The 27386-nt window shown below is 51.1% G+C and overlaps 1 protein-coding gene and 1 long non-coding RNA gene across 7 annotated transcripts in view; one reads left to right on the plus strand and one right to left on the minus strand.

The window, feature by feature from the left end:
• RNF220 (ring finger protein 220) overlaps positions 1 to 27386 on the plus strand; it is a 235684-nt gene that overhangs the window by 188549 nt on the left and 19749 nt on the right. For all 5 annotated transcript variants that reach the window (XM_045035698.1, XM_045035697.1, XM_045035699.1 and 2 more), the window contains 3 exons: positions 11303 to 11435; positions 19300 to 19345; positions 22894 to 22995. In XM_045035698.1, coding sequence (XP_044891633.1) covers positions 11303 to 11435; positions 19300 to 19345; positions 22894 to 22995 — 281 coding nt within the window. The remainder of the gene's footprint in view (positions 1 to 11302; positions 11436 to 19299; positions 19346 to 22893; positions 22996 to 27386) is intronic.
• On the minus strand, positions 2857 to 27356 carry LOC109502279. Of its 2 annotated transcripts, none has more exons than XR_002160799.3 (3): positions 27269 to 27356; positions 22842 to 22971; positions 2857 to 3086 (listed from the first exon to the last, which is right to left on the minus strand). It is a non-coding gene; the product is annotated as an uncharacterized LOC109502279 (long non-coding RNA). The 2 variants fall into 2 exon arrangements; XR_002160800.3 differs by lacking the exon at positions 27269 to 27356 and adding an exon at positions 26843 to 27261.

Genomic DNA, 27386 nt, shown 5'->3' on the forward strand with positions numbered 1-27386 from the left:
TTATCAATTCAATTTCAGCCGCCGGTCCGCTGTTTACTGTCTCGCCTTTGCTGGGAAAAGGTAAACATGCTCAGCCCAGCAAATTAATTTCTGGCTGAAGCCAGAGGCTGCGAAGGACTGCGATGCAGGACCCACGGCCCCCACCTTGGCCTTGGGCTAGTGGGCCAGGCTGGCTGGGCCCGGGGCAGGCAGGAGCTTGCCCAGGGAACAGAAGCCCCGCTAACTGCCTGCCCTGGCCCCGCCCCGGCCTCGAGCAGGATTCAGGGCTCCTAGGAGGCTGAGGTGACCGCTCTTGGCTCCGCGGCTGCTGCCAGGGAGAGGTGAAGGTCTCCCATTAATTCCCAGCTAAAAATGACAAATTCATCTTGGACGACAATTAAATGAAGTCAGTAATTGATGCTAATTGATCTCCAGATGCGAGGGCTCCCCTCAGCCTCAGCAGCACGTGCCTGTCTTGCTCACTCTCCCCACCCCAGTCCTCTCCTCCCCTACTTGTCTCTACTCCTCTCTCGGTCCCCCCTCACCGCCTAGGGCTCTGGGTCTCTTGACCCCGCAGGTCTGTGGAAGACAGCTGGCCTGGGCAGAGCTAGCAGGCAGGGCCTGAGGCCGAGCAGCTGGCCGGGTGCCCACCCAGCCCCGCAGGCACTTGTAATCAGTGCCCCGAGTCCCAGCCATGAGCCCAGAAGGCAGGTAACATGCCCTCCTCGGTGGTTCAGGATTTATTGCCCGCAGCTGTAGAGGTTCCCACTTCATTTTTATAAGCCCATAGTCAGAGCCAGCAGGGGGTAAAGCACACTTGGATTTACTTTACTTTAAACAGTACAGTCCTAGCATTTTGGCTCCATGGCAAGGAAGGCACTGGGGGAGAGTGAAGTGTGTGGGCATGCTGGGGAGAGTATATAGGTATACTCAGTCTATACTCGCAGATATGTATGCATAGGTGCTCAGGTGTGTTTGTCTAGATGTGAAAAAATGCCCACACTTGTGTGAGCACCTGTGTGTGCCAGTGCCCTCACGTGCACGCGTGTGTCCAGACATTTGAGAGGATATGTGTGCACGTCCATATGTGGATATTTTCCTGAATCGGGCCCTTTGCCACAGTCAGTAATGGCTAATCCCAGAGAACTCTGCAAGGCTCCACCTGCCCCGCCTACCATTGGCCCGGCCCAGCACAAGGCACTGTCTGGAAGTTATTAGCTAAGGGAGGCGGGGAGCTGAATTGTGTACCTCTAGAAGGGGAGAGAGGCTGCAGTTACGTTTGGGACAGCCAAGATCAGGGATATGAAATAGCTGTGACCCCTGAAGCTCCACCAGTCTCTAAACAGGTTGGCTGGTGTACTCGGTGGAGCAAAGGCCGGTGGGGCCAACAGTCGGGGTTCTATGCCCCAGGCTCAGTGAGCTTGATCGTGACTTGGCCCAGAGCCCTTGGCTCCGGTTTGAGCCCAAGTCTGGGCCTAAACCTGTCCACAGGGTGACTGACCTCCACCTGGGCGTCCTGCATATGTTTGCCTTTGGCCACCCAGGAGACATGCCTGGGCTCAAACCAGACCCCCTCTACTGCTAGAGACAGCAAATAGCATCACAGTAGGTCAGGGCACCCGCCAGGCTCTTGTTTCGCAAGAACCTGGAGCTGGCAGGAGGCCACAGAGAGTGGGCAGTGCCACTCTGAGCTTTTTCAGGCTGAGATGGGAAAAGGGAAGATGGCATGCGGGCATAAATATGTCATCCTGTGTATTATATCTGTGTATAAATGTCACATGTACGGAACCTGGTGCTGTGAGGAGTCTGTACTTCTTAAGGAAGGAAGAGGAGAAAATGAAGGAAAAAGCATATATAGGAGAGATGACCAGACCAGACACTAAATAAGGGTCAGAGTGGAGGCAAGGAATCAGAGAAAACTCCCACGACGTCCCTCAGCTAACCTCTGCATCTTTTGGGGGAGTTTGGCAAGGTCAATGGTCATTTATTCATTTGTTCATTCAAAGAATATTTATTGATTTCTACCATTACTATTATGATTTTCTTACTTTGGGCTATGTCCTCTGCCAGATGCCACAGTCTAGGGGTGCCTGGGTGGCTCAGTTGGTTAAGCGTCCAACTTCAGCTCCACAGTTCATGAGTTTGAGCCCCACGTGGGGCTCTGTGCTAACAGTTCGGAACCTAGAGCCTGCTTCAGATTCTGTGTCTTCCTCTCTCTCTGCCCCTCCCCTGCTCGCACTCTGTCTCTCTCTGTCTCTCTCTCTCTCTGTCTCTCTCTCTCTCAAAAATAAATGGACATTAAAAACAATTTTTTAAAAGAAATTTACAGTCTAAAGAGGGTGACAGACACAGAATAGGCGATTGTAACATGGTGTCACTAGAGGTGGCACAAGAGGCTTTGGGAACACAGAGAAGGCACCTAGTATAGTCTGGAGGAGTCGGGGAAAGCTCCCCAGAGGAAGGAGTTCTGAGTCCTTAAGAGTGAGAGTAAGAGCCAGCTTGAGCAAGTGGCCCCTGCCATAAGCCATAACCTTTTTGGTTGTTTGGCAAGCCCAAAGCAAAGACAAATAGGCCTATTTGGTTCCAGGTGACTCAGGAACTGCTGAAAATGTCACCTCTGCCCCCCGAGCACCAGCCATTGCCCTGGAGTCTGGGCAGGAGGGTATACAGTGGTTTTCAGGGCATCTGGGTACTGGCAGATAAATATGGGCCGTAGCTAAATACACGTCTCTCCTCTGCCTGCCCCACCCCCACCTCCTCGACCAGGGATGCCTATTAATCCTGACAAATGATGACTTACGAACATGTAATGCAAACTGATTCATCATACATTCAAATCCGCCGCCCCGCCCCAGCGGGAGGCCCCAGCCAGACAAGTGTATTACACGGATAATGTATTTGACGTATTAATAAAACCAGCCGCATTGCTCTGGCGCAGGGACTGGGGAATGCCAATATACGATGACAGATCACATATTGATGAAATCCAGATGTTTGGAATCATAGTCTTGGGGCCTTGTTCATATTGACTGAAGGTAAAAAATGCCATCTGTCAGCATGTTAACTCTTCCTGTCCCACACTCAGCAGAGGCACCAATCATGGTTTTCTGGAGGGAAGAGAAGGAGAAAGGGGATGAGTGAGAGGGGGGAGGATGAGTATGTAGGTGGTCTGGATGGTGATGGATGGATGAAGTTGGGGAATATGGCTGTACTGTGGATACAATAGGTGGAGGGGACATTTTCATGCCTTATGTTCTTGACCTCTCAGCAGCATGTGACCCTATCAGTGACAGCCCCCTCCTTGAAACTCTTCCCTTCCTGGCTTTGACGATACCATGCTTATTTTCATCCTCCTGTTGACTGTTCTTTCTTAGTCTTTGATGACTTAAACTTCTTCTACCTGTTGGAGTTATTCAGGGTTCTGTTCCAGCCTCTTCTTACTGTATACTCGCTCCCTAGGTGATCTCACCTACTCTTAACTTCAGTCACTGATTTATTCATTCAGTGAATGTTTGTTGGGTATTTACTATATGCCAGACATTGTGCCAGGCACAGAGGAAGCCTTAGTGAACTTTAGCTCTTACCTATATGTCAATGTCTCCAACTCCATAATTCTGATTCCAGTTCCCATAGAGTGCCCAGAAAGCATTTTCATGTGGATGTCTTAACAGTTCCGCAGAGTAAGTACTACATCCAAACTGAACTCATTTTTTTCCTCACCAAGCCTGCTGCCCCTCCTCCTATTGTACAAGGCAGTAAATGGTCTACCAGCCAGCAGTTGCTCAAGCCAGAAACCACGGAATCACTGTTGGCTCCTTTCAGTCCCTTAACCCCCAGATCCAACCTGTCCCTTTCAGTTCACCTCCATCATCATCGTCATCATCATCATCATCATCATGCTCCAGCAAGGCACCATCATGCCTCCCCTGAACTAGTGAGATCACCTTCTAAAGAGCCTTTCTGCATTCTCTACTTTGCCCCCTCAGACCGTTCTGTACTTTACAGTTAGAATGATCTTTAAAAATTTTTTTTAGTATGTATTTATATTTCAGAGAGAAAGAGACAGTGTGTGAGCAGGGGAGCAGCAAAGAGAGACAGAGACAGAATCTGAAGCAGGCTTCAGGCTCTGAATTGTCAGCACAGAGCCCGATACGGGGCTCGAACTCATGAACCATGAGATCATGACCTGAGCCAAAGTCAGACGCTTAGCCAACGGATCCACCAGGAGCCCCAGCATGATCTTTTTTAAATGCAAGTCTGATATGTCTCTCTCCTGCTTAAAACTCTTCGATGACTTCTCACTGTATGTTAAAAACAACAACAACAACAGGGGTGCCTGAGTGGCTCAGTCAGTTAAGCATCCAGCTCTTGATTTCAGCTCAGGTCATGATCTCAGTTTGTGAAATCGAGCCCAGCTTCTGGCTCTGCACTGATAGGGAGGAGCCTGCTTTCGATTCTCTGTCTCCCTCTCTCTCTGCCCCTCCCCAGCTCACACACACTCTCTAATTCTCTCTTGCTTGCTTGCTCTCTGGAAAAAAAACAAAAAACAAAAAACAAAAAACTAAATATACATTAAAAAAAAAACAAACCAAAATCATTAACGTAATTAAAAAGTCCTCCAGGATCTGGCCTCTTTGTCATTCTCATACTCTGTCCATCACTCTTTCTGTTGCAGCCACACTGGACACTCTTCACTTCTTCCGTTGGGCTGTCTTCCCTCTGTACCTTCAAACATGCTATTTTGTACCTAGAACACCACTTCTCCACAATCATTGCCTGACCAGTTCCCTCTGATCCTTCACACCTTTGTTTGGATGTCACTTCCTTCACCTCCCAGGCCAGCTGATATACTCCCACAGTTCCGTGCACTTACCTTTTTCTAAAACCACTCTGGGGACATTTGTTTAATGTCTCTATCTGCAACCAGTTCCTAAGCTCCTCGAGGGCAGAGAATGTACCTGTCTTGTTCATTATTGCGTGGCATCCATACGGTAGCAGACCCATCATCACTACCCAGCTGCCATTGGTTGGATACTATCAAATTATTGCCTAAGTGAGTGGATAAGGAGGTAAGTAGCTGGGTATTATTCAGTAGTTAAGAGCACTAGCACTAGTGGAGTCAAGCAGACCTGAATTTAAATCCTGTTCTGAACCTTCTAGCTGTGTCATTTCATTGTTCTGAACCCCATTTTTTTCGTCAGTGTGATTGCAATAATAATACCTACCTCACAGGACTGTTGTAAAGATTAAATGAGATAAACTATGTGCAACATTAAACCTACAGCCTAACATATAATAACACTCAATAAACTGTTGTTATTATTATTAATAGACAGATAGTGGATAAATGGTTAGATGGATGGACAGATGGATATAGTGGCATACAAACCAATCAATAGATACATGCATGTGGATGGATAGGAAGAAGGAACTCCATGGACGCCAGAAGGGCCAGGACCAGAGTACCTACTGAATGGGACACAATCTTGACCATAGCAGAGAAGAAGGCCGGATACAGGGCAAGGCTGGGCCCTGTCAGAAGGGGATACAGGCACAAACAACAAACTGTGCTACTCTAGTAGCATCTCTAGTGTCCTACTAGAGATGATAATGAGCCATCACTTTGTAGAGATCCCTGGTTTAATGGAATCCTCACAAAAGTCCTGGAAGTTAGATATTATCATACCTGTTTAACACGAGGAAAAACTAAAGCTCAGAAGTGTTAAGTGATTTGCCCAAGGTCTCACAGCTAATAAGAGACAACTCTGTTAAATTCTGCTTGAAGCCTCCTCTGCGCCTTGGTCACCAGGAAATGGAAGCCGTTCTACTGGGGGGTCGGGGAAGGGAAGGGTGGGGCACATATGTGTGTACACACAAACACACACACACACACACACACACACACACACACACACACACCACACACATTCTCTTAAAAGGCTCCACCTCTTTTGCCATTTGTCATTAGCGGTACCCTCACCCTCACTTAAACCCTGCTCCTTCTTAAATCAGACACCAGGCAGTCAAGCCCTGCCTTTTGTGGTCTGCAGAGCCAAAGATCATCAAGATGGGATTTGAACAGAGAGGCAAGAATGGAAGCCACAGGCAACAGAACTAGGACACAACCAAACAGACCAAGCCCGAGAAGCAATCCCACAGCAGGCGTGTGGCAGGGTCAGACTTGAGTTAGTGATCCAAGAAGGGAAGGCTTTCCCTTTGAAAGAGTCCCCATCCTCCAGTGTCCAAGTCTGCACCTGTCTTCACTCCCGGAGATGGCAGAGATGAAGCAGCTTGGTGGGCCTTTGAGTCACCCGCCCCCGATGGTCAGCACTTCCCAACAGAGGGGGGCAGCAGAGGGCTGATCTGGGACCCCAGGTGCCTGAGGCCCAGTTCCAAGGCCTGATGGCTGCACTGGTTGGAGCCTGGCCCAGGCAAGGCAAAGGCTACTTGGCTTAACTGCTCCTCTCTCCTCGGCCTGCCTATCAGTCCTCACAGCCTGTAGTCACTTGTGGTGGAGCGTGGCTGTTCTGGGTGTGGAGTATTCTAAGCAGCTCAGAAAGGGAAAGGGGCCTTCTGAGGCCACACAGCTAGGGAGCCTGACCCCGCAATCACCTCTGGCTCTTTGAGCTCGAGGTGCCCCGCGTAAGGCTGAGGACAGGGTCAGGCCCCTCGGCTCCCTGCTCTCCTGCTCCAGGGGATACCTGCAGCAGGCAGAAACGTGGAGGTGGCAGGCGCTGTGGTGGCGGTGGCGGGAGGGAGGTGCGGTAATGAATGTGGACGGGAGGCGGAATGAGCGATCCATCTTTGCATGGGAGGGGAGGGGGCCGCAGGCGTTCCCCCCACACACTCACACACTCAATCAGGCGCTGTCAGACCTCCGGCCGCCTGGCATTTTGGTGAAGAATCTCTCAGCTAAAAATTGTTGTCAGTCCCATTTCCTCGTTATCAGTGCAAGGGCTGAGGCAGCGCCCGGGGATTAACAGGAGCGGCGAGCGCCCGCACCGCCATCCACCGCCGATAACACCAGGCCTCCCGCCTCACCTCCCCCATTCATCATCTTTAGCACTGACAGCCCGTCCCAGTCCCTGTCCCCAGTCCCTCATGCTTCCCACGTCTCCCCACTGTGCTGCTCAGCCTGCCTCCTGACCTCCCTGGGGAGCTAGGCCTCCTGAAGAAGTACAAGATTCAACCTAGGCCCACATGACCTGGACCCACCTGTGGCAAAGGGCCTGGCCAGCCGTGGGGTGGGGCACGGGGCAGGAGTGAGGAGTGCTCAACGAGAAGATGTTTCCTGACAGCCTGCCTCTGGGGGGCTCCGTCAGCCTACCTGTGATGCCGGCTTTGGCATTGGAGAAGGAACTCCTACATCAGAGGGGCAGCTGGACTAGGGATTTCCAGAGGTCTCTCCAGCCTGAGAAGGACTCTTAGATTCTCGGAACTGTGGCAGAGAAGAGCCAGAGGATGTCTACTCCCAGGCTTAGGAAGAGTTGGGGGTTGAGGACTTCGTTCCCACCCCCACAAGACCACAGCCCCCTCCTCTTGGCCATTCCCAGTGGTTTTATGGCCCGTTTTATGGCCACTGTAATGGCCCAGGTCAAAAGCTTCAGGGAGCTGTATTCTGGGAATTATGCAAACGAGGAGCAGGCCCAGGGCCAGAGTATGGATTTTGTCATTAAACCTGGGCAGGCCATGTCGTTAGTGCAGTAAAACCCACGTCATGACCACAGGTCTCAATATAAAATTATAGGGAACACAGCGGGGGAGGGGAAGCAGGGGGCCCATGGCCAGGCTGACACCTGCCACTCTAACCCCTGAGAAAATGGGGGTGGGATGGAGGGCATAGGCTGCAGGGACCCTCTGCTGATCCCTGTCAGTGCTGTACCTAAAGCTGGGAGTCAGGAAGAGGACCCATTTGTCCCAGTAGAGAAACTGAGGCCAAGCTCAGAAAAGTAGACCTCTGTGGCAGCAAAGCAAACAGACTGAGAACAAGCATGTAGGAATGCTGATTCCTGGTCCCAGCCTTGAAGGGAAGACTCTGGGCTCCAGGAATCCCTAAGAGCCAGAGTTGGTATCCCAGGCTACCGGGCAGAAACCCTGATATTTCCACCTCAGCATAGACCCCATGCCCTGAATCCTCCCCTTTCATAGGTCTCCTCTCTTACCATTTCCCCACTATGCCCCAGGCCCTGCCTCAATGACCCATTTCAACAGCCTTGTCAACCCTCCCTTATTCATCCTTCATGCCTTCCATCAAATATTGCCTTCCCCTGGACCCTACCAACCATCTACCAACCATCTTCGGGCCACTCCTGCCTCGATCCTGGGGTGGCCATTCGTGCCTCCCTCAGCCCTGGTCAGGGCTGTACGGACTGGATCCACTGACTCTTCTTTGGCTTTCCTATTAGTTTGTGATCTCCTTCCGGCCAGGAATGTGTTTTATTTATCTCTGACCTCCAGTTTCTCCTAGAATAATGCCTGACGTAAAAGAATTGCTTAATAAATGTTTTGCTGAGTGAATAAGTAAATGAAGTGATGAGATCATGAGCTGAGTACAGGGGTCACTATCCAGTTCTGAGCCTTACTTTCTCCATCCTTAAAACAAGGTAATGGCCTACAGAATTTCTAGGGTCTCCCTCACCTGGGTGATTCTCTGACTGAATGAAGTTAGAGTCAGAGCTGAGACTAGAATCCTCAGCTCCCATCTTCCAGACCGGGCCACACCTGCTTCTTTTACTCACAGCTTCCAGCTGTCCTCCAAGCATCTAAGGCATAGCCACCAAGGCACATGATCAGCAGGGCCCCTTTGCCTCCTCAGACACCTGCCCGCACAGACTAGAGCCACACCCACCCCACCCTGTCACACACAAAGCCTCCACAGTGGACATCCCAGCTCTGCAAAGATCATCTGGCTTCTAGGACAATCCGATCTTCATTCCTATCCCCTTTCCCTTTCCTCTTTTCTCCTCCCATTATTCATTATTGCTTCATTATTGCCCATCAAGTCAATGCCAGGTCTGTTTTCAATTGTCTATAAATATAGCGTTAGATAAGAAATGGCCCCTGCCCACAAGAAACTCACAGCTCATTCATTTACTCCTGTTCTCTGCCTGGAACACTTCTAAGATGCAACTTAAATTTCATTTCTTTGGTTAAGACTTCTCTATTTTCACTCCCTAAACATGCAGCCAGAATGAACTACTCCCTCCTTTGAGCTCTCAGATGACTCAGTCTGGACATCCAGGAGAGCTGTGACCATCCTCAATCTTGTGTCAAAGGGAGGTGGGTTCTTGTGTTCAGCCTGAACTGGAAGCTCCTTCAGGCATGGGGCGCTAGAGTTAGCAAATGAAAATATATGATACCCAAGTAAATTTGACTTTCAGAAAAACAGTGAGTAACTTTTAGCATAAGTATGTGCCATGCAATATTTGGGACATACTTACACTAAAAAAGTATTCATTATTTGCCTGGAATTCAGTTTTACCTGAGCATCTTATATTTAATTTGGTAACCCAACACAACCACCTTGGTCATCACTAGCATGGCCTTTATCTCTCTGAAAGCTAATTTTGACTCTCTCAGGACAAAAGTGGGAAGAAGAAGCAGGGAGGAAGATCTTGGCTTAAACTAAAGAAGTCTTTCTACAGGCGTGCCTTGGTGGCTCAGTTGGTTGAGTGTCCAACTGCAGCTCAGGTTATGATCTCACACATTCGTAGGCTTGAGCCCCGCATTGGGCTCTGCACTGACAGCTCAGAGACTGGAGCCTGCTTTGGATTCTGTGTCTCCCTCTGTCTCTGCCCCTCCCCTGCTTGTGCTCTGTCTCTCTCTGTCTCTAAAAAAAATGAAATAAAAATTTTAAAAACTAAAAAAAAAGTCTCTCTACAGAGTTTACATAGATAGGCAAGGATATGTCTGGATAAACAGGCCTCCTCAATTCCACACCTTAAGCAGAGGCCAGAAGAGCACTGGGTGGAAAGAGTGGCAAGGGAGGGGGTTTAGGCTCCTCAAAAGGTGTGCGTTAAGCAACCTTCAGGCTCCTTCCTAGCATAGCGTGCTCTGGTTACCATCAGCAACAGAGACAGCGACAGAGCTGGGACAGAGTGGGAACAGAGTTCAGGTTCCCAGCTGGCCCCCAAACCAACGGAGCCAGCAAAATACCCACTTGGGCTCCCATACAATTTGAAGGATATTTTGGAGGGGGAAACCCAGACTCTGTTAGATTCACAAGAGGCCAATAATGTTATCCAAATGAGAGGTGGTGAGACCCAAACAGGAAGAATATAGATTCCAGGAATCCTGTAGAAGCAGAACGAACAGGACTTGGTGGTTAAATGAATGTGGGAGGGACAGTAAGGCACGAGAAGGGACCTCGGGGGAAGCACAGGTTCCCGGCTGGGGTAACCAGGTGAACATTGGTGTCATTAACTAAGAGGGCACTGCTGAACAGGGAGCAGGGGTGAAGACGCTGAAGAACTTGTTTTTGGATCATTGAGTTTCAGATTCTTGGGGGACACCCAGGCATTGATATCCATTAGGTGCTTGGATAGAGGGGCCGAGAGAACCAGGGAGCGATCTGGGGCAGAGATACAGGTTCTGGAGTCTACAAAGCACAGGTGGGAATTAGGGCCATAAGAAGGAAGAAGATAATCCAGCATACAGAATAAGGAGAGAAGAGGCTACGGGAAGAACCCTGGGAAGGTGAGGAACTGGAAGAAAACACTACTCCAGAAGTCATGCAGATCCTTTTTGGTCTTTCCCACTCAACTGTGAGGGCCTCAAAGGCAGGGACTAGATCTGATTATATGCTGTGGCCCCACTGCTCTGCACTAGGGCTAGTTCAGAGTAGACCTCAGACGATGTTTGTTGAATGACAACAGGAATGCAGGAATGAGTCCTCTTTCTCCCTCTTTTCTTCCTTCTCCAGATTTGGAGAATATAAAAACAGTAAGGAAAGGAGAGACAGAGGGGTCACTGGATATTCTGAGTGATGGTATGATTAAACCAAGACCTTCCCTAACCTGTATGAAATGAAGTGATCCAGGTTTGATTACACAGAGCATTGACTGTGTCCCAATAGATTTCCCACAGGGGCGGCCGGCTAAGGAGCCCCTGGAGCCACAGAGAAGAGTGAATGGTCATGGCCCCTGGAGCCACAGAGAAGAGTGAATGGTCATGGGCTCTGAGACCCTTGGGCTCAACCCCTCTCTAGGCCAGTAAGCCCTAGGAGGCAGCAGCACGCTTGCATTGGAGGATTGGGACACTGGGTTTCTATATGTCCACAGACAAGCCCAGCTTATCTGTCTGTCTCTTCTTCTTCCCTCTCCAGGTAAGAAAAAGGCAGCAGCATTGTTTGACAGCCAGGCCCCTATTTGCCCTATCTGCCAGGTCCTGCTAAGGCCCAGTGAGTTGCAGGAGCATATGGAGCAAGAACTGGAACAGCTGGCCCAGCTGCCTGCCAGGTAAGCCACCAGCTGGGGGACCCTGCCTGCCAGAGGGTTCCACTCAGTGTTCTGGACACCAGGTCCCAGGAACAGCCACGTGGCCCACACTCCATCCTCTAGGTAGAAGTAAGGCCCTACTGTTGTTCTCCTCTACTCTGCTTTCAATCCTCAGATCCTGCAGCTAAATGGTGATGCATTTCCCTTCTTGCTGTATTTTCAGAGATGGGAGGAGAGTGACCCCCTCTTCAGGCCTCAGCCTCAAAAGGGCACAAGAGGAGCTGGAAAGGGGATGAGCCACTGCCACAGGCCTGTACTGCCATGCTAAGCCTCAGGGTTAGGGTACCGGAAGCAGGGACTGGGCCTGCCAGCCTAACCAGAAGTGCAGCTTCGTGCTGCCCTCCAGGAGAGTAAGCACTACCTTCTCTATCAGTCTCAGGGTCTGAAAGGTGACAATCAAGCTTAGCCATGCCCTGCTGCTCTACCCTACCTCCCTTCTCCCTGCCTGAAGGACCAGGTGGAGTCTCCTTGAGGGCCTTATGGAGGAGCCAGGTTATCAAAGGGACAGAGGAGAGGTATAACAAATCACCCCAAACCTTAGCAATTCAGAGTAGCCACTTCATTATACTCATGGCATCCGTGGCTTCAGGAATCCAGACAGAGCACAGAGGGATGGCCTGTGTCTGCTCCAGGATGTCTGGGGCCCCAGCTGGGAAGACTCGCTGGCTGGGAGCTGGGATCATCTGGAGCCCCCTTCACTCACATGTCTGGTGGCTGATTCTGGCTATCAGCTGGGACCTCAGCTGGAGCTGTGACCAAAGCACCTACACTTGGCTTCTCCACGTGGTCTGGGCCTTCTTATAGCATGGCAGCCTCCAGGTAGCTGGACTTTTTATGTGGCAGCTTAACACACTAAAGCAAATGTTCCAGCCAAAGAGATGGGAGCTGGATCACCTTTTACAACCTAGCCTCAGAAGTCACTTAATGTCAGTTCTGCTGTACTCTATTGGTCGAGGCAGTGTCAGCCCAGCCAGATTGAAGGGGAGAAGATATACACCCCACTTTTTGATGGGAGAGTGGCAGGGTCATATTATAGAAGAGCACGTGGGATGGGAGACATGGGTGGTTGCAGCCATCTCTGGAAAATATGGTCTGCTACAGGGGAATAGCCTGTCCCACCTCTCCCAACCCCACCCTACCCCTTGTTCAGTCCAAGTCACCAGACGTGACTGATCTCCTTCCATCTACCCACACCTAATACCCCATGCAGGGTGCAGGTGACCCAAAGGTAAACCAGAACTGGTCCCACTCCCAGAAGCTCACTACATGAGTGTAAGGAGAGCTGGGCCATGAAACCCCAAGGGATAGAGGCTGCTCTATGGGAAGAACTGTGAGGCATGGAAAAAGCACCAACCCAGCACAGAGCAAAGACCTCCTAAGGGAGGTGAGGCCTGAGCTGAATTTTGAAGGAAGAAGTATTAGTTATCTACCACTGTGTTACAAATTACCCTCAAACCTAGTGGCTTGAAACAACAAACATTTATTACCCACAATGTCTATGGACCATCAGTTCAGGAACAACTTAGTTGGGCAGTTGTGGGTAGTTGTGGCTTTCGGCTCAGTCTCTCATGAGGCTGCAGTCAAGATGTCAGCCAAGACAGTCATCTGAAGGTCTGACTGGGACTATGGGAGCCATTCCCAAGATGGCTTCTCCACACATGGGTCTCTCCATAAGACAGCTTGAGTTTCCCTATGACATGGTGGCTGACTTCCCACAGACGAAGTGAGCCAAGAGAGAAACTAAGTGGGAAGCCACAATGCCTTTTATGATCTAGTCTCCAAAGTCATACACTGTTGCTTCTAGCGTATTCTATTCTCTTCATTAGAAGCAAGTCACCAAGTCTAGCCCACACCAAGAGAGGAGAATTAAATTCTATAAACTCTACTTCTTGACAGGAAGAATATCAAAGAATTTGTGAAAATACTTAAAACTACCACAGAAGACTATACAAATGATAAAAATAATAATCTGTATGAACCTTCGCTATATGCCAAGCACTTTACATTGCATTAATTTATTTACTCTTCACAACCATCTAGGTAGGCAATAATTATTAAGTCCATTTTACAGATTAGGAAACTGAGGTACAGAGGGGTTAAGTGACTTTTCTAAGGTTGCACAGCCTGTAAAGTGGTAAAGATAAGATTCAAATCCAAGCAGTCTGACTGTGGTGCCATGCTCTTAACCCACCCCCCACCCCCGCCCCCGGGCACACACACACACACACACACACACACACACACACACTCCTGGGACTAGCCTAGAAGGGGCAGAGCATGAAAGAAATATTCTTCCGCAGATGAGTTCTACACCTTAGCTGTCTGGGAGAGTGTCTGGGTAATAGAGGACTTCCCTCAACAAGAAGAGGAATAGAGGCAGAGATGTGTGTGGAGGGCCCCGCAGGGCCCTGTAAAAGCAGTGTACCCCTAAGGGTCTGGAAAATGGGGGCCCAAGCTCTCCTTCTGCCTCCTCAGTGGGGGCCACACTAGAGCCTCATCTTCTTGGCCCCAAACCTGCACTGCCCAGGGCATCCACATCTAGCCACAGAAGTGCCCCCCCCCCAGCCATGATTCTGCACCAATCCCCCGCCCGCATATTTTCTCAGGGCACCCCCTGCTTCCACACCCTAATCCCCATGTCCATTTCCCCACCCAGAGCCCCCACATCTGCTCCGCTCCTCACGGCTGTGTCTTGCGTCCCCCACTTCTGTGCCCCTCACGTCCAGGCCCCGCCCAGCACCCCCTAACCCCTGGCATGCCCCCCCCACCCGGTGTCTGACAGCCGGACAGCGGGATCTGCACAGCAAGTGAAATTCCCGTCGGATCGATAAAGCCGAAGCGCTGGCGGCGACGGGTCGATGGTTTTATCTGTCTCGGCCCCGCCGCGCCCGGCGCGCTGACAGTCCGACCGGCCGGCAAAGGCGTTCAAGGGCAGCCGCGCCCGCCGCCCCCTCCCCTCCCCTCTCTCGCCCTCCCCTCCCTGCGGCCCCTGCGCCCACCGGACTGCAGGCTGGACCGGCCGCTGCCGCCCTCGTGATTTATCTGGATTTTTAATTGGAAAAAATTTGCGAATTAATTGATTTCAGGAACTTGCCAATTAACATTGTAATTGGGTGCGTGATAAATTCCCAAGGAGCGTGTCAGCTCCCTCCGGGCTGAGGGCGCCGCAGAGCCCGGGTAGCGCTCGGGGAGGGCCCCAGCCTTGGCTGCCCTTGCCCCGCCCCTGCCCGCTGTCTGGGAGACCTGAGGAGAGCAGAGGAAGTTGGGAAAAGATGTGGCACCTGGACTCCTGACACCCCTGAGACTCCTCCCTCCTCTCTCCCGCCGCCGGCAGCTCCAGGAGCTGAACGGAACCTTTGACCAGCCATTTCACAGATGGGGAAACTGAATCCTGCAGGAGGACACTAATCCTGTGTGTGCCTGGGCACAACCCAAAGGAGGGCATTCCCCCATCCATGACCTGTGGCCAGAGCCTTTCTCCACAGCTCTCCAGTCTTCCCCTTTCCCTTCCACTTCACGCTCCCTCTCTCTTCTCCCTTCTCCCTGCTTCCCTGCCTTCTTCTCTCTCCTCTCCAGTTTTCTCCCTCCCTCTCTTACCCTGCCTTTGCCTCTTTTGCTCTCCGCCCCCCCCCCCACCCCACCCCAGCTTAGCCAGCTCTGGAGCCTGTAGATGCTGCTGCAGGGTGGCTTTCCATCGCCTGGGGGGCCTCCCTTCCTCCTACACGGCTGCTTCCCCAGAAGTTCTTCAGGATGGGCCTGCGTTCAAGGGCCCATCTGCCTCCCTTGTGCCTTCTGTCTCCCTTTGCCCAACGGCACAGAACAGGCCTCCCTGGGGGCAGGCTGCTATTTCAGACACACCGAAGGACTCGCACAGAGAAACAGGGCTGGGGGAGGGGGGGAACTCCCAGCTCCCAGCTCCCAAACTAGGGCTGGCTGCTCTTCAGAGACACAGGCAAACATGCATACATAACATACAGGCACACGCACACCCCCACATTCCAATACACATAGATGTGCTCACACACACCCTGAAAGAACCACTTCCAACACATGCTCATTCCCACAGGTACATGGGCACACAGACACCTACAGGAAGAAGAGTCAGAACTCCTGCTGGCAAAGCGTTTATACTTTTCAAAGTACTTTTACATTTGGGATCAGAGGCTATGGCCATATACCCTCCCTCACCCCGCCCTCTATCTTTCCCTTTCTCAGTCCTGCACTGGAGCACCAGTAGACCCCAGGACTAAGCTAGTTCGAATAAGGAGGGTAAAGTTAGATTGAGGACAGGTTGGAGGGGGCTTTCAGGGCTGAAAGGTTGTCCTAGCTGTGGTGGGGAGCTAGAACATTGGTGGGTCTCAGGAAGCTTGATCACATTGCAGAACTGTAGGAGAATCACTCTGGAGGCCAGTGCAGAGCATGAATTGGGGGTTGAAGGGGGGCAGGTGAGGAGGTTGGGCAGGGTCCAAGGGACAGGTGATGAGGCTGACCTGGGACAGTGGCAGTGGGAATGGAGAAGAGGGAATGATGAGAGACTGGTGGAGGAAGAAGCAAGACAGGAGCAGGGTACTTACTAGGAAGAGCTTTCTGACCTGGGTGATGGGAAAGGTGATGATGGCGAGGAAGCAAATTTCTGAGGAAAGGAGGAAATAATGGATGGCGCTCTGGGCACACTAAGCCTAAGATGTCTCTGGGATGGTGATGGGGTGGAAACTGGATGTGTACAGACAAGCAGCAACATAGATGGGGGCTGAAGATTGGAGGGTGGTGGAGAGCAGCCCCCAGACTTGTGAGGTTTAGCTTGGTGAGGCCTGAGCCCAGAGGCCTTTTCTGGGAGACTTCCAAAGCCACTTTTAGATCTGGCCTGTAGGATAGGAAGCCAGCTCTGTGGTCAGTGCTTTCAAAGGGCTGGAAGGAGCCACGGGGAGGCTGGGTGACTCTAGAGAGGCGGGGTATGGAGATGGCAGTGCCCCCACCCCCACTTAAGCCTTATTTAAGGCCGGCCTCGGTGTTTGGTTGGGTAATGAACTAGATAAACAATTCCCCAAATAGATTAAAACGAAGTGTAACTTACAAAGGCGGCTGGTGATGATGGTTTATTCCCGGGCAGCACACCATTTCTTTATTTCCAAGGATAATTCAGTGTAAATCACCTTAATTAAAAGTGTCAGCCCAGCCCATGAATATTGTACTTAGGAACGCGTTTCCTGGGTCCCAGTTATAATTTAAAACCCATGGATCACTAGGCAGCGAGTGACTGAGAAGGGAGGAAATCGTTGGGGGTGGGCTGTGGAAACAGGGAGGGACGGAAGGCAGAGGAGCCGATGGGCTGGGCAGGATCCAGTCTGCCTGTAGCTCTGAGGCTCAGACCTCTCCTTTTGGAGGCAGGCTTTTCACCAGACTCCTACCTCTGGGGGACCAAGCACACTTGGTGGTGATCAGGTTGTTGGAAGAAAGGTGGGGTAGGGTGGGAACACTTGCTCAGAGAGAGGGCGGGAGCTTGAGGTAGTACCAGTCTGACTTAAGGGAAAGGTAAGAGTACTGGCAAAGGGAGAGCCTGGACATTCTCACCCTAGATGTCCTCATTTTCTATTCACCAGCCGAGGAAACTAAAGCCCAGAGTCAGTAGGCTGCTCCCCAAAGTGGAGAGAGAAAAAGAACTCCAAGCTCTGTCCTCCATCCTAACCCCTGAGTAGCTTTAGGAAATCAGTGTGGGCAACTGAAAAGCAGCACTTTGGACTCGGTCAGACATGAACTCAAACCCTACATGGGCTGTGTGAACGTAGAGGTGTCACTCAACCTCCGTTGGTCAACTTTGTAAAGTTTTTGTGAAGATTAAAGAGAGAACACATATAAAGTACCCGACCCATACCTGTCACATGTGGTTGATGCACAATCATTGTTCACTCTTTCCTTTTCTGTCCCAACCTGATCCTGCTCAGATAAAGCTCAAACCTCAGGCCAGCAAGAACGCTGTCGCACAGTAGATGCCTCATTTCTGTACCTGTCCAGGCACGGTGCCGGGCACAATGGGACGTCAGTACTTGTTGACTGAGTGAAGGAATGCTAAAAGTAATGAACTCAAACTCCTCAAGAGCAGCTCAGTTTCCTCTCTGTATCCCCATTGCCTAGATCAGGGCCTGACAGGGAGCAGGAATACAGGGACTGTTTAAGAACCAAATGTAACTGAATGGAACCTGGTCTGGTTGTCCTTCCCAGTCTGTGATGCCCACACTCTGTAATCAGCCAGGCAAACAGTTCTGTGTTTACATTCAGATCTGTGATGTGTGTATCTATGTGGGTGTGTGTCCACGTGTGTCTGCATTTGTGGATGTGTAAGTATCTGGGTGTGTGTTGGTGCATGTGGGTGTACCTGTGCATGTGTTTATGTAGATGTTGGTGCCCGAGCAGCTCTTCACAGTCTGAGTGACTGTTGTGAATGTGTCTGTATTTACAACATGTTTGAGCCACTGGGTGTGACCACATGTGTCTGAGTGACTGTTGACAGAATTATGGACAGTGGATATGTGTGTATCTGCCTTTATACCAGGGTTTCTCAACCTCAGCACTATTGACATTTTGGGCCAGATAATTCTTTGTTGTGAGGGGCTATCCCATACACTGTATGTTGGTTAATATCCTCTACCCACCAGATGCCAGTAGCAAACTCCCTACCCCCATCTGTGATGACCAGAAAGGTCCCCAGACATTGCCAAATGTGCCCCGAGGGACAGCTGCTACTTTATCTGAATCTATGTCTTTGCTCACGTATTGGGGTACCTATGTCTGACCCTATGGGTGATTCCTGTGTATATGCCCTGAGTCCGTGCGTGTCCTATGCACTCTGCCTTGGGTATGTGTCTTTTGTGCTTTATGGACATCTCTGTGGGCATGCTCTACCTGAATAGCTTGTATGGGTGTCTGTGCAGGGACCCTATGTGAATGGGCTGTGTCTGCCTCCTGCACATATCAGCCAGCGCCTCTGCGTGCATGTATTTGTATGTGTGTGTGAGTGCACGTGCGTGAATGTGTGAGCACAGATGTGGTGAGCACAGTGGGGGCAGCAGGGAGGGAGGGACAGGAACAGGGATATTAATGTTTCTGAAGTGGATCTGATTTGATACGTCTTGTTCCATTGTCAGCATCTGTTTAGCAGGGATTTGTAATACTTTGTGGCTCTGGATCACTCATGCTTAGCGCAGGATGTGGCCTTGCATACCAATTTTGTTATTAAACACAGTCCTCGCCTCCCCCACAGCCCATCCATCACCTCCCACCCCCGCCCCCGCCTGCTCCGAGCCGCCCACCATATTTCAGGGCCCAGCTCCCGCCCGCCTGCCGCGCCCGATGCTGGAGGGCCTGGGGCTGACAAATTGAATCAGGGGGAGATCATTCCTGGCCTAACGCAGTTTGCAGCGTGTTGGAGGGAGAATTGACAAGAGCCATGTCAGCTCCATCACCCCCAATCCCATAGGAGCTAAGAGCAGGCTGGGGACAGGAGGTGGAGGGAAGGGGGCATCCAGGACAAGCAGAACCCTCAGGCCTGATACCAGGAGTCAGGTAAAGCCCCTTTCCTCAGATTCATGGGGGAGCCTACCATGCCTACTGTCTCTGTCCCCCTCCCAGGAGCCAGCTGTTGCCACTGGCCCCTGATGGAGGCTGAGCTAGTCAGGGCCAGCTGAGGTTGAATGGCCTTGGTAGAGCTTGGCTGAACAGGGCTGGGCTAAGCTGGCTATGCCTTCTCTTTTTGGGGTTTTCTTGCTATTCTCTTGCATGCCCTGGGCAGCAAGTGGGATAGTCACCCTGTTCTCTTCTTTCTTGGCAGCAAGAATTCCCTTCTGAAGGATGCCATGGCTCCAGGCACCCCCAAGGTAGGTGGACAATTGTGTGTTTTCCTCCTACCCATCCTAACCTAGGCTTCCCCATAACTGATTCCTCTTGAGGAAAAGGAGCTCTTCCTGGATCCCCAACTGTCTCCAGAGTTTGATCGTCAGCCTGAGGCCTAGGGCTTCCCTGTGTGCTTGAGAGGGAGGGAGAGAGAGAGAGAGAGAGAGAGAGAGAGAGAGAGAGAGTATGTAGTCTGAGTATGAGCCAGAATATGCTCATCTGACTTCTTCCTTTTCCAGTCAGAACAGGAATCAAAGCTAAGAATGACATGGGGGCATGGGGGACCCAGACACTAAGGCTGGGAGACTCCAAGAAGGAAGGTGAGCTGTAGCAGGTAAATAAAAATATAGAAGTGCTGGTCAAGACAGATAGTACACAGGCCTTAGAAGACACACCATGGGGTGGGTGTGTGTGTGTGTGTGTGTGTGTGTGTGTGTGTGTGTATGCATGAGTATGTGTATACTTTGTCCTGAGGGCAGCAGGGAGCCAGGGAGGATGTTGGACTCATCTGGGGAGACAGTCTGCCCCTCTAAACAGATACCATGAGAGAGAGGTTTGGGAGCATCAGATGGAGAAAGGAAAAATGAAGGGCAAGTAGCTGGCTCAAAGGAGGGGCCAGAGAGGCCTCAGCACAATGATGTGATTTGTATCAAGAACTCCCATAGATGCCCACAGAGGCAGATGGTACTGCTTTCCCAAAGGTGATGATTTTGAGGAAGTGGGGACCTGGGGAGGAGAACTAAACCCTACTCACTAAACCCTTCCTACCCTCGGCAAGGCAACATCTTTTGTTAAAAGTTCTCACAATGACTCTTAAAGGCAGGAATCCCTGGCCCTTTTTATAGGGAGTGAGAAATGAGTGTTGAAGCTTCCGAAATGGATGGAATCAGTCAGGAGGACTGCACAGAGAAATCAAAGCAAAAGCCAGGAAGAGTATCTGGGGACCTCTGTGGGGGGGTCAAGATAAGGTACAGGCACCAGGAAGGGGCCAGAGGAGGAACAGTCATGCATCGGGATGGGTACAGGAAAGCATGGTATCCCAGACTCCTAGGGGAGAAAAGTTCCAAAACATATGGGGTGGTCAGCAGTCAAAGAGAGAAAGTCTGGAGAAGGGGGTCATTGTGTTGAGCAATCTTAAAGCCACTGGTGACCTCTGAGGGGGCAGTTTGGAGAAAAGGAGCCAGAGTGATAATATTACCTCCAGGGGTTGGCCCAACTCCCCTGCAGGCCTTTAAAAAGGGTGGGAGTGGATTTTGCACCTTCGCTCAGGAAATCACTCAACACAGAAAGTTGGACAGAGGAGGGGCAGGGAGGCTGGTCCAGTCTTAGATGGGTGCAGGCCCTGACCAAGGTAGCAAAGCCCTCCTGCCTAAAGAGAAAAGGTGGGGGTTGCCAGGCAGCCGTGGATCATACAGGTAGGGAGCCACACTCACAGAGCTTGGCCCGGCCTGCAGCATTCAGTGGTTGTGGTTAAGGAAGGTAGGCCATGGACAAGCTGCCAGGTCAGCCACCGCCACAACCACAGACACCCGACACCTGAGTGTGGCTGTCAGGGCTGGGGATTGGACCGCAGTGAGGTCAGTGCTCTAAGGATAAACACAGATACAATCCACACCCATACCTAGTCCCCCGCATACGCAGATGCACACACACCGAGGTCAGAATACTCATACAGGAAGTCCTAAAACACATGCAGATCCTCCAACTGCCGACACAGGCATATTGATAATTAGGCAAGGACCCCTGCTCGCCCAATTCCAGAATCACACTTATGCCCCCAAAGCTGACCATTTCAACCCCCAAAGCTGACCATCCCCTGCCTGTGGCTGAGGCTTTAGGGGAGCAGGTCACGGGTGGAAGAGGCATGAGGTAGAAGGTTCAAGCAAGAAACTGAGAGGACAGGGAGAAGGAGGGAGGGAGGGAGAGGAGAGGGCGAGGGGGCCTTAGACAAGATTGATGGCCTCATTGCCATTAAGAAAAAAATTAGCCGGTGGCGGCTATCATATTAAAGGGTGAAGAAGCCGTGAATTATTTTCTTAAAGATCTTATCGCTTACAATGATAATTTTACCTTCCAAAAGGCCACTTTTAATGAGGCGAAGAGCCAGGCAAAAAGTCATGATTTAATGCCGGGATTTTTTTTTTCAAAACACATTTTACTGCTTTTTGGTCCATGTTTAAAAAGCGCCAGTGACCTTTTTTTATTCTGCTTGCCCCAGGTGTAATGCTGGGGCCTCTCAGGGCTTCTAACCCAGAGAGAATGAGAGAGAGAGACAGAGAGAGAGACAGAAAGCAAGCATACAAGAGCAAGCTTTCTCATGGTGGGGGGCAAGGACCCCACTTTGTTTCCCCTCCTCAGCATCTTCCCTGGGACCAGAGAAGGCAAAGGACATTGCCTGAAAGACCACCTCGATCTGGAGTGGGGGCTTAATCACCCACTAGGCCTCCCCCTGGGCCTGGCTGGGTGAAAAAAGGGCTCCGAGTTGCAGGCCCTTCCCAGCCTCTTTCCTCCACCAGCTCTGGGGGTGCAGGCTGAGTCAGGGAGCCCTGCCAGACCAGCAGCTGCCCCTCCCTTCCCAGAGCCCTTGCCTGAGGATGTGCAGCATGGCCACCGCATGCGGGTCACATCCTAAGGCTCGGTCGGAGATGAAGGATAAATGGCTGCTCCATCTTTCCCAAATTGCTTTCTTTGGGCTGTCACTGGCGATTTGGCATGGTTTCTCGGCTGGGGAGGCCTCCTAGGGGCTTGTATGCTTCCGGCTCAGAGCTGTGCAAACTGGAAAGGGTGGGAGAAGGAAGTAGGGATTGCTTTCAGGTCTCCAGGCCCCCAGGTTGCAGCTGAACAGGCCTTGGCAAGAGCCAGCAAGAGCAGGCTGAACGTGCCATGTGGTATTTAGGATTGTGGCGCTCACACACAATGTAAAGCGGACAGTTTATTAATCTACACTGCAGGCGCACGTAGGAGAGGCCATGCGGGACTGACGTGGGGGGGTTAGTTCTCCTAGGGTTCTCGCTGGGGTCATTGCCGCAGCGCAGGGATAAATGGACCCAGCGTACATCCCTAGCTGCATGCAGGAAACTCATACATACTATTTAATTTACTGTCTCCAAAGCAGGGCTGCCTTCAGCCCGTATTAGGGGCAGGCAGGGCAGCAGGTATGCGGCTTTACCCCCAATCCTTCAGAACAGTCCCAGAGTCTCTGCTTGTGAAGGGAGAACAAAGCATGTATTATCTCATCCAACTGGGAGTGGGCAGGGAGTCCTACCCCACTGGGACAGAGATTACCTGGGGTCCACGAGATTTGGACCCTCTCAGAGGTCTCTACCCATCCCTGAAATCAAGCCATCCTCTCCCACAACCACACCCTCAGGGCCTCAAAGCCTGCCTTCCGGATCTCAAGAGTGGTTCCTCTATCCCTCTGCCTCCCTCCATGGCCCTCTCCCAAAAGCTCTGTTGGACTGGGAACCCTAGGGGACTGACCGACTGGAGGTCTCATTTGGCCTGAGGCGACATGTCCTTTTTCTTCTTCCAGTCCCTCCTGTTGTCTGCTTCCATCAAGAGGGAAGGAGAGTCTCCAACAGCATCACCACACTCCTCTGCCACTGATGACCTGCACCATTCAGACAGATACCAGGTGAGGAGGGAGTGCGTGAGCATGAGATGGAAGCTCCCGTGGTGAAAGCTTAGAGGGGCATGCTGGTGCTGATTCCTCCCCTCCTTGGGTGGTGAGAACAGAAGCCAGAACTGTATTTGGTTCCCTCTGTGTCTAGTGCCCCTAACTGAAACCAGAAGGCACACGTGTCAGGGAATGGGCCTTAAACAGATAGGTTTTAAGGAGCAATGCAAGGTCACCTGGGTTCTGGTGGGCTGTAAGCACTTCTGAAGCCATCAAGAGGTATCCCATGTGGTTTGGTTTCATGAGGGACCCAGAGGCATAGCTCCAAATCCCCTGAAGACTTCAGACTTCCAAACCAGGATCCCTTGAGCAAATAACTATTCAATCCTGCCAAACCTTCATATCAGACCCAGAATGAGACAAGAAGACACTGCCTGAGTGCCTTGAGCAAACAGGAAAGTTGTAATCACACAGTCCTAAAAGATCACAGCAAGAGGGGGGCCTAAGGGTAACATCCTAGCTCTAAATGGGTCTCCTTTATGGTAGAAAGAGAAAGAACTCCTCCAGAAACTTCTGTCTGAGGAGAGACAGAGCCCTGCCCTTGGGAGCCCCAGTCAGATGGAAAAGACAGGGCCCTGCTCTAAGAAACATTGGTCTCAATGGCAAAAGGGCTTCTTGGGGAGCCCAGTACGAAAGGAGAAAACAGCCCTGACTCAGAAGCCCTGATCTGATATGGAAAGACAGGCAGCAGGGACCTACAATTCTGGTTGGAGAGCCTGGGTCACTGCCCCGGCATACAGGAACTCTGTTGGAATTAGAGATGTTCTCCTTGGGCCCCCTTTCCTCCCAACTGACACAGCCCGGCATCAGGGTGCGAGCTTAGAGAAGGGAGTAGACACCGGCCTCCACTGGCACCTCCTCTGCTGGGTGCTTCGGTACTGGGACTCAAACTGCATAGCCCTAAGTGTGAGCCCCAGGGAGGGATCCCCCTCTCATAAACCCTGGTTCAAGACAGGCAGCCCAGTCCGGCCCCTGAAAAACACTGCTATTACCCAGACAACCCTAACATAGGTGGAGAAATGACCCAACCTCAGGGAATTCTGGTCTGATAGGGAGACAAGGCTCTGTAACAGAAAGTTCCACTCCAAAGGGATGGACAGAGCCCTGCCCTTAGGGTGCATCCTGCCACCCTCTCTACTTCAGTCACAGCATTCAGCCTCAGCACCTGCTGAGCTAAGAACTACCGTCAGGCACAGGCAAAGCCTGCTAAGACATGGCACCAAGGTCTTCTGTGATTTAGGTTCAACCCGTATTTCCATTGCTAATACTTCCATTCCTAATACTGCCCTCCAGGAATCCTATGAGCTATCCTCACAGAATTAATGCTCACTGCTCCCTGACTGTGCCATTCCTTTCTTGCCTGCACACTTTTACGCATGCTGTTTTCTTTTAATGGGACTATTTTACCCCATCCCATCACATTTCTATTTATATTTCAACAACCTGCCCAAATACCATCTCCAGGAAGCCTTTCTGGATTAGCTATCTCTTCTCACAAACCCTATATGTCCCTATGATTACTCTTATCATCCTATATTGTGATCACCTGTTTATCTATGTTTCCATTATTTACTGACATATAACCAGCCATCCCAAAACTTAGTGGCTTAACACAATTTGTTATTTCTCATGATTTTTTCAGTTGACTGGGCCTTTCCTCATTTATGCAGCTCATTCAGCTAGCTGACTGACTAGGCTGGAAAGCCTCACATTCTGGGAGATCAGGGTGCCTTGGTTCTCTTCCATGTGGCCTCTGGTAGGTTAGACCGGCTTCCTTACTTGGCAGCCTCAGGGCAGTGTCACACCAAGGGGACGAAGGCCAAAAGTGCAAAGCCTCTTGAGGCCTAGAATCTGGAACTCACACATCACTTGACAAAGCAAGTCCCAAAGCTACCCCATAATCGAGGGATGAGGATTCTGTCCTCTTGACAGAAGGAGCTGCAAAGAATTATGGCTGCATTTAATCTATCACAATGAGCATGACTGTTTCACTAAACTGGGAGCTCCTCCAAGGCAAGGACGTTGTCCCATCCTTCTATACTCCCTTCCTGTACTCACACACGCCCGGCCCAGTGTCCTTGCCTTCAAGGGGTTAGATTTGCAAATAAATAATTATAGCCTGGTGTTTAAGTGCTGTAACAGTTATAAATAAGTTTCTGGGATAGTGCAGTGTAAAGAGGGGGTTTATCAGAGCAAGTTTCACAGAGAGGTAACGAATGAACACGGTTTCAGAACACAAGTAGTTCACTTTGATGAACAAGGAAGATTCTTCGTCTGCCATTTCAAGGCAACACTATGTAAAGAGCATAGAGGTGTAACACAGAATGATGTATTTGGGGACTTGCTATCAGTTCACTTTTGTTATCATGTAAAACCCAAGGGGAATTAGCAGGAGGTAAAGCTGGAAACCCCAGGGACTAGCTGGATATCCCATCCCCTGATCTTTACACAATGCCTGGCTAGTTGGTTGGTTATGTTGGATTTAAAAAAAAAAAAAAAAAAATCATCACTGTAGGTCTTGAAAGCAGGGAGTGTTGGTTTCTGGTTTGGATTCCCATTTACTTAGCCCCTGCTGGGTTAGCCCTCTTAACCATTCCTCATTTTATCCTCATAGCAACTGTGAAAGCTAGGATTCATTGTCCCCCATTTACTGCTAAGGAAACAGGCCTGGAGAGGGGGTGTGACTTTTTGGGGGGCACATAAATTATGAGGAACAGAGTCAGAATTTGAACTGGGATCTGTCTGGCCCTGAATCCTAAACTGTTTCCCAGCCCTGCACTGGGCTCAGGGAGTTCCATTGTAAATATCCTTCTCCCATTACCACTGATATCTCCTGCATGCTACGCCCTGTGCTGGGTGACTGGATACTGGAGAGATATCATCACCACCACCACCACCAGCCCCCACCAGCCCCCACCGTAGAAGGGACACATAGGTAATCACCATATGCAAGATCAGAGGGAAGCCAAGGGATGGTGAAAACTCAGAGGAGGCAACAAACCCAACCTTGGGGGGGGGGGGGGGAAGTGAAGCTTTCTCAGAGTCCTGAAGGGAGGAACAACCGTTAACCAAGCAGGGGATATGGAAGCAGCAGGATAATCTAGCCCAGAGTCCAGAGCATGAAGTGCTCAAAGAACTATATATAGTTAGCTCTATAGAGCTGAGTGTGGAGATGGCAAAGGGAGAGCGCAAGAGTGGTAGAAGAGTCTGAAGACAAAAACAGGTCAAATAAGGCCCGTGTGCCATGCTACAGATCTTCTAGGTGGAGAACCACTGAAGGATTTAAAGAAGTGGGGGAGAGGGAGAGAGGGTCGATTTTGCATGATACAAAGCTTACACTGTCTGTTGTCTGAAGTATGGTCAGGGAGAGAAACTGAAGACCAGAAGGCCAGGTGAGAGACAAATTTTGAAAGCTCACACGATTATGAACCAGAGCAGTGACATCCAAGACAGGTGTAGTCATAGAAGAAACACTCAGGGATGTCTTGCCTATGCCAAGCGCTATGCGGGGACTCTGGGTTCACCTGTATGACTCAGACATGACCCCAACCCTACAGTGGTCAGCCCACCGTACAAATTTGTATGAGCTATAATGAGGGTAGAGATGGAAGCACTCTAACGGGAGGAAAAGAAAGGTATTTTTGCTTAGGTCTGGAAAGATGAGTAGGAAATGCGCAGAAGAGGAGATGAGAACATTTAAGAGACCTTTAAAGACAGACTTCCTGGAATCTAAAGTTGGACTGAGTATGAGGAATGAAGGAGGGTGGGGCCAACGACACCTCTAAAGTTTCCGGTGTGGGCACACCTGAGTGGATGGTGGTATCCCGTTACAAACTGAGCACCCAGGAGAAAAGCGGCTGCTTGCGGGATGTTGAGTTCCACGTTGGCTGTGTGGGTGTGAGGTACCCGTGAAAGGTCCAGGGGCTGTCCAGCAGACAGCAGAAATGGGAATCCTCTAACAACGGGACTGCAGAAAGGCTAGGGGTTGGGGCGGGACAATTTGGGACATTCGGTGGGACCGCCCAGAGACGACCCGGAATCCAAACGCCTCCTCCCCAGCAAAGCGCCAGCAGCAGGGCCGGGGTCCGGGCTGAGGCTCTGGGACTGAAGGAGCTCCGCGCGGGCAGGGCGCGTGGAGCGGGGTGGGAGGACCCGGCAGTGTCTAAAACTGGGGCTGGTAGGCTTTGGGTACGGTGGGAGGGACCCCAGAGCGGCCCCGGCCGGTTACTACCGGAGTAAGAGCAGCTGTTTCCTGGTCCTGGTCCGGCCGCCCCCCCCGCCCCCCATCGTGAACTTTCACCCCGGCGCGCGACGGCAGCGGGTCACGTGATCAGGGCCAACATGGCCGC

The sequence above is a fragment of the Felis catus genome, chromosome C1 (genome assembly GCF_018350175.1).
Source record: "Felis catus isolate Fca126 chromosome C1, F.catus_Fca126_mat1.0, whole genome shotgun sequence".
Classification (NCBI taxonomy): Eukaryota; Metazoa; Chordata; class Mammalia; order Carnivora; family Felidae; genus Felis; species Felis catus.